At 51.3% G+C, this 6,364-nt stretch overlaps 1 protein-coding gene across 1 annotated transcript; it reads right to left on the bottom strand.

Moving 5' to 3' along the window:
* Window positions 1–591: 591 nt before the first annotated feature.
* Window positions 592–1,251, bottom strand: LOC116253275 (nicotinate N-methyltransferase 1-like). The gene is made up of 2 exons (XM_050077681.1): window positions 1,198–1,251; window positions 592–947 (listed from the first exon to the last, which is right to left on the bottom strand). The coding sequence occupies exons 1-2, from the start codon at window positions 1,237–1,239 to the stop codon at window positions 645–647; spliced, it is 345 nt and encodes a 114-aa protein (XP_049933638.1). The 5' UTR covers window positions 1,240–1,251; the 3' UTR covers window positions 592–644.
* Window positions 1,252–6,364: the final 5,113 nt, after the last annotated feature.

The raw sequence follows: 6,364 nt of genomic DNA, 5'->3' as shown, positions 1-6,364 counted from the left end.
TCGAACCTCATCCTTTCTTTAGTTTTAATCCCTCATTGATTGACAACACCTCAACTTTATTAAGTGCTTCTTTCTATTTGGGCCAATACCTTCCAATGTGTATTTCATACTCAGAAATCCTGAAGTATGATACCCACCACATTACTTTCCCAAGAAAACTTGAAGTTCGGCTTTCAACCGAATAGTAAAATGAAACACTCTACCTACACATCTAGCGACCAAATTAAGAGCACCATGTGTCAGCCTTAAACTTTCTGTCTTTTGACATTTGTATATATATATATATATATATATATATATATATATATATATATATATATATATATATATATATATATATATATTCAGTTCGGAATTTCATCCAAAAACCACATCCTTTCATGAGCTGAACGAAATTGGAGATTATGTGTATGTTTGTATTACTTGCTAGCTAGCTACATCCAATTCAACTGAACCCAAACAGATAGAAAACAACATATTTACTAACACAAGCTAAGCCAGATCAAATTACACCAGACTGATAATATTGAACAATGGACATAAGTATATATATATATATATATATATATATATATATATGTCCCCAGGCTATGCATCCACGGGTGCACACAGCGCCTTGATTTGCTCAGTAAAATCAAGCAGCTCTACTTTTGGCACTCCTTGAGGGCGGCGAAATGGTCGAAGTTATAGAGTGCCCTGAAGCTTGTGAACCCAGCTGCCTCACAAAGCTTCCGGTACTCAGACTCGGTCCGGCTCTTACACTTAGCCGCATGGAACGTCATTGGAAGCAGTTCGAAAACCTGCAACATTCGAGTTCGCTCGCTGTCATCGGTCTCCTCCGGCATCACCGTGTCGCAAAGAATGAACTTCCCGTTCTCCGGCAGGGCATTGTGGCAGTTCTCCAACACCTTCTTGCAGTCTTCGTCGCTGTAGGAAACTAAAACCCCCTACATTGCAAAGCCAAATAAAATCAAATTTGAGGTTACATAAACCCAACGGTGGAGCCACAAATGTTGGCTGAGGGGCACTAACTCAACAAGTCTTAGTTTTCTCTATTTATTTATTTATTTTTTTTTTGTTGGGCGCAGATCATTATAGGAATGTGCAAATATAAAAAAAAAGACACCAATTTTAAAATAAAGAAATTTTGAAAGCCAATGCAAATAATAGAGCGAAGAGTTTCAATATTTTTAAAACCTTCATGAAGATGGCATCTCCTTGTGGAACGCAATCGAACATGTTACCACCAATGTGCGTAATCCCCCCGGGTACCTGTCCACGATCATAGCCACGCACGAACCGGAGCTGCCGCCGACGTCCATGATTCTCTTCAACCCCTCGGACCCAAATCCATCATAGGAGTCGAGCACTGCCGTGAGGAACGGTAGGGAGATACTATCTTGACTTGGAGGATGCGTTGAAGGTTGGCCGTGTCCGGCTCTGTTGCCAGACCGAACTTGGTCTGGATTAAGGCTGCAAGTTGCTTGGGCGAGATGGGTAGGTTGGCTCCACCTTGCCAAACCAGGTCAGGTATGCTTAGCTTGACCACAGCATGGAGAGCCATGGGCACGCTGATAAGGTTCGCCAGGTACATCATCCTCAGCCTTGCTTCTTTGCTATCCATGCCTCTCTCTCTCTCTCTCTCTTTCCTTTTTTCTTTACTCTTGCACTGTGGGGGATGTCATGGCAGCCCTTCCTCCTCCCCCGCCTTTGCGGCCGCCCTCGGGGGTTTGGGTTGGGGGTCCTAGTCTTTGTGGTATCAGGCCGGGTAACCATCTCCCTCTTAATCGCTTGCTTTGTCGTGCGGCGATCGGTTTTCTTTGCTCGCCTGAGGGGGTTCGTCAAGCGCAGGCATTGTCTTTCAGTTGGCAGTCTACTATCTTTAATTGCGTTTTCACCGGCACACTTCAGCTGAAAGATGCTCGCGGGCTCCTCCAGGCCTTCCTCCCGCCAGCGCGTTGTTGTTTTCTCCTTCTGCAGATGGGCGACTGTTCCTTGCGGCCGAGGCTCCCCAAGGTGGTCTCCGTTGGTAGGCCAGCCCCCTCACCGTGGTGTGTCCCCTCTTCTCGGCGTGCTTCCAGGCTTCGTCACCTTCTCCGGTCTGTTGCTTCTATCCGCGTCAGATGGGGCCAGTGGTCAGAGGTGTGCTTCCTTGAACGGCCGCCGGGCCGTCACGTGTTCTCGATGTCGCTTTCCTGTTCGTCAGAATGATAATCGCCTTTTTGCTCGACGGCATGGTTTTGCAGCAGTCACTGCTTCCTTCTGGGTCCAGGTTCCTCCGCAAGTTGTTCAGCGGTCACCTTCTTTGGGCGAGAGCTCTATGTTCTTTGGCTCTATCAGACTTCCTTGGCCTGGGCCTACTTGTCCTGGAACGCGGGGTCCTCCTTTTTTGGTACAGGTTCCGCAGGTTTTCAGGCCAGGTGATCCGCCGCACCAGTGCTTTTCGGTGGTAGAGCTGCCGCCTTCTCAGCTTCCGCCCTTGCTTCCCTCACCGCGGGCGCCAGCCTCTCCTCAGCGAAGGAGTCTAGCCTGCTCTCTGCCACGCTCCTCTGAGGTACCCTGCTCGCCCTTTCCTTTTCCTGCTTTGCGAGCTGGGGCTCCACGCGAGTCTACCTCGGGCTGCCCCGACCCATTGCTGGTTGCTGCTCAGTCTGACCTTGGCGACGTTTTCTGTCGTCCGCACCGTCTCTTTCGGTTGCCCGCCCGTCGGCAGAGGGTCTTCCCCTTGAGGCTGCTGTTGTTGCTCGCTCTCGTCCGACTGCGGCCTGCGTTGTCTTGGCCTCTGGAGTATCGGCACCCCCAGTCAGTCGTTCTCCCTCTGTTGCCTGTACGTTGCTCTTTACCTTGGTTACTGGCCCCCCTATGCCCCCCCTTACACCCAGGACCTCCTCCTTTGCCTATCTGCCTTGGGTTTTTTCTGTTTGTTTTGAAAGTAGCTTTAGTTCTTACTGGCCTTCCCTGCATTTTCTGCTCCCTAGACTCAGTCGCTGCTCGCCTCTAAACCCCACCTACCTGCCTCTCCCACCGGTTAGCCCTACCCTCTCCCGCATCCCTTATGTTGGCTCTTTTTCCCCTGCCCTGCGGTCTGAGTCTGAGTTCACCTCTACCCCATCGTCCTCCCCTGTTCAGTTGTCTGGCCCCACCACGAATCCTGTGGGTCGTCACTCCCTGCCCGATAGGTTGCCACCTGTTGCCCCCTTGTTGGATGCTGAGTTGGGCATCTCCCTCCCGGATGCGCTTGACACTCTTAAGGTCTCTCTTCCGCCTGAGCAACTTGATTTGTTGCGTTCCTCTTTTGCTGCCGCTGTGGCACCGGTCTCCCGCTCCAGCCTGGCCAGGTTGCGGCGGGAGTTGCATAGGATTGGGGCTTCCGCAGCCTCCGTCCTCCCTCCTGGTGCCGCCAGGGCGGCCAGACATTCGTCGCTTCACGTGGTTTCCCCATGAGGGTTGCATGTTGGAATGTACGGGGCCTCAGTGCCCGTTATCGGCGTAGGTATCTCTCTTCTTAGATCCGTCAGCATGGGCCTTCGGTGCTTATTGTGGTTGAGACCAAGATGTCTGTCATCTCTTACGCTTGTGTTCGTACTTTGTTGCGCCAACCGTCCTTTGGGTTCCTTCCAGCTTGTGGAGCAGCGGGCGACATCCTGCTGGCTTGGTCTCCACACCTTACGGGGGCTGTTGTGCATGTCAGAAGGTACTCTATCTCTGCTTCTCTCAGCGAATTTTGGCCTAATGGTCTGGTCTTGGTTACTGCGGTTTATGGCCCTTGCGTTGGGGCTTTGCGTGGGCAGCTGTGGGCTGAGCTGCAACAGATTCGCCAGCCTGCAGCTTCCCCTTGGTTTCTGGCAGAAGACTTCAACTGTTTGCTTAGCCCTGCTGACTCTTCCTCTCATGTCACTTCTGGCCCGTCTATATCTGCTTTTCGATCTTTTGTTGATGAGTTTGGTCTTTTTGACGTGCCTTCGACTAACGGTACGTTTACTTGGTCTAATAATAGGAACCCTCACCGTATCTTCCTCTCGCCTGAGTTGTTCTCTGCTTTTCCTTCATCCTCCTTGGTTCTTGGCCCGAGGCACCTGTCTGATCATGCTCCGCTGCTCTTTTCCCTTCTTCGGGGTAGGGTTGGTATCGGGCACGCCAGGTTTCGTTTTGAGATTTGGTGGCTCCGTGATGAATCCTTTGTAGCTACCGTCCCTAATTGGTGGGCTCGTGCAGTTAATCGTAGGTGGGCTGCTTTCAGGCTCTCACGGAAGTTGCACTCCATCAGGAGGGAGGCGCTCGCCTGGAAGCGCATTTTTTGGAGCAGCAAATTTTTGGAAGTGGCCGTTTGGGATGAAGAGATCATGTCCCTTCAGGCCTCTGATAATATTTATGCGGATCAGTCTTCCCGTCTCCTTTGTCTGCAGTGTCTTGCCCAGGAGTGGCGGATTAGGGAGTCTATCCATTGGCAGCAACGCTCTAGGCTGGGTTGGCTCGCGCATGGGGACCAGAACTCTAGATTCTTCCACTTGGCCGCCTCTCAGAGGCGCCGTCAGACGTTGCTCCAGTCCATGGGTATCGGGGGCAGGATTTTTCTTGGTGATGACATCCTTCCGGCCCTGAGCGCTCATTTCAAGGATTTCTACTCTAAACCTCTTCGCTTCCGTGCCACGCTGCCGGATTTTCACCTCTCCTCTCTCTCTGTCTCTTGTGCGATCGCTCTTGAGCGGCCCTTCCAACACCAAGAGATCAAGAACGCGGTCTGGGCCCTTGGCTCGGGTAAGGCGCCCGGCATTGATAGTTTCCCAGTCGAATTTTTTCGTACTTTTTGAGAGGTTTGTAGCACGAATGTGTTTGCGTTTTGTGATGAGTTCGCGTCCAATTCTGTTTTCCTCAAGGAATTCAATCAAGCTACCTGCGTCCTGGTGCCTAAGCGCCCTAACCCTATAGACGTCACCCACTTTCGCCCGATCTCCATCCTTGGCACGCCGTACAAGATTATTGCTAAGTTGCTCTCTATGCGGCTTGCGCCTGTCATGCCTTCAGTCATTAACCTCTTCCAGGTTGCTTTCGTCAAGGGTCGGCGTCTGCAGGATGCGGTTGTCCTAGCTAATGAGGTTGTTCACTCCCTTTACTGTCTACAGCTACCTTCATTCATCCTGAAGTTGGACATCTCTAAGGCTTTTGACTCGGTTAGTTGGGAGTTCCTTTCTGACCTCCTCACCCGTCTTGCGTTTGGTCCTTCGTTTAGGCAGTGGATCATGTCGCTTGTCACTGGGGCCCAGCTTGCGGTTTCCTTCAATGGGAAGTGTGGTGATTTCTTCTGTCTCGAGCGTGGCCTCCGTCAAGGTTGCTCGTTATCGCCATTGCTTTTCAACTTGGTTGCTGAGAGCTTTTTTGCGCTTTTCCATCACGCAACGGTCGTTGGCTTCCTCACACCCCATTCGCTCCCCCACTTACCGTCATTCTCCACCCTTCAATATGCTGATGATTTTCTCCTGTTCGGCAGTGCTTCTCGCCAGCAGGTTGTGAGAACGTGGCTCATCATTCGGGTCTTTGAGCTCATCTCAGGCCTTTCTATCAATTCCGCCAAGTGTCACCTTACCTTCATTCACGCGGATCCGGCCACGGTACTTCTCGCGAAAGCTTGCTTTGGGTGTAAGGCTAATAGTCTGCCCATGGACTATCTGGGGCTTCAGATTACGTTGTCGCCTCCTGCTCCTTCTTTTTGGGATGGGGTGGAGCAGAAGCTTACGGATCGCCTTCAGTGTTGGCAGGGAAAGCTGCTTTCTCTTCCAGGTCGGATTACTTTGGCTAAGCACTGCCTTGCGTCAGTTCCTCTCCATGCTTTGTCTGTCTTTCGGCCTCCTGTGGCTGTCTTGCGTAGGTTTGATAAGCTTATTCGTAAGTTTGTTTGGGATGGTGATCGACCTTCAGATCGCCTTGCGCATTGGGATGTGGTTGCCTTTCCGCGTCTTCTTAGGGGTGTTGGGGTTACCAACCTTAGTCGGGCTTGCGAGTCTTCCCTGTGTTCTTGGTGGTGGTGGTTAGCTACTGAACATTCTCCCATCACCCAATTCATTAGTTCAAAATTCGACCTGCATTCCCCTAGCGTCTGGCATAGTTCTATATCTCACATCTCTCCTTCTCACTTTTGGTCCGACATGCTTTCTGTCCTTCCTCTTTTCCTCCGCCTTGCTGACCTCTCATCGTTCACATCCCCATCCTGGCCCCTTTCACCTACCCGTGAGTTCACTTTTTCTTCTTGCTACATGGCCTCCTTTGGTCCCTCTGTCACGTCACTCCCCCCCCCCTCCGGTCTCTTTGGTCTCCTGGCCCTTCTCCTCGAGCTATTGCTTTTGTTTGGCTTCTTCTAACTGGCCAT

Source organism: Nymphaea colorata, chromosome 4, assembly GCF_008831285.2.
Source record: "Nymphaea colorata isolate Beijing-Zhang1983 chromosome 4, ASM883128v2, whole genome shotgun sequence".
In the NCBI taxonomy this organism is placed as follows: Eukaryota; Viridiplantae; Streptophyta; class Magnoliopsida; order Nymphaeales; family Nymphaeaceae; genus Nymphaea; species Nymphaea colorata.
Note: the sequence above shows the minus strand (reverse complement) of the source record. Positions and strands in the feature narration are given on the sequence as shown.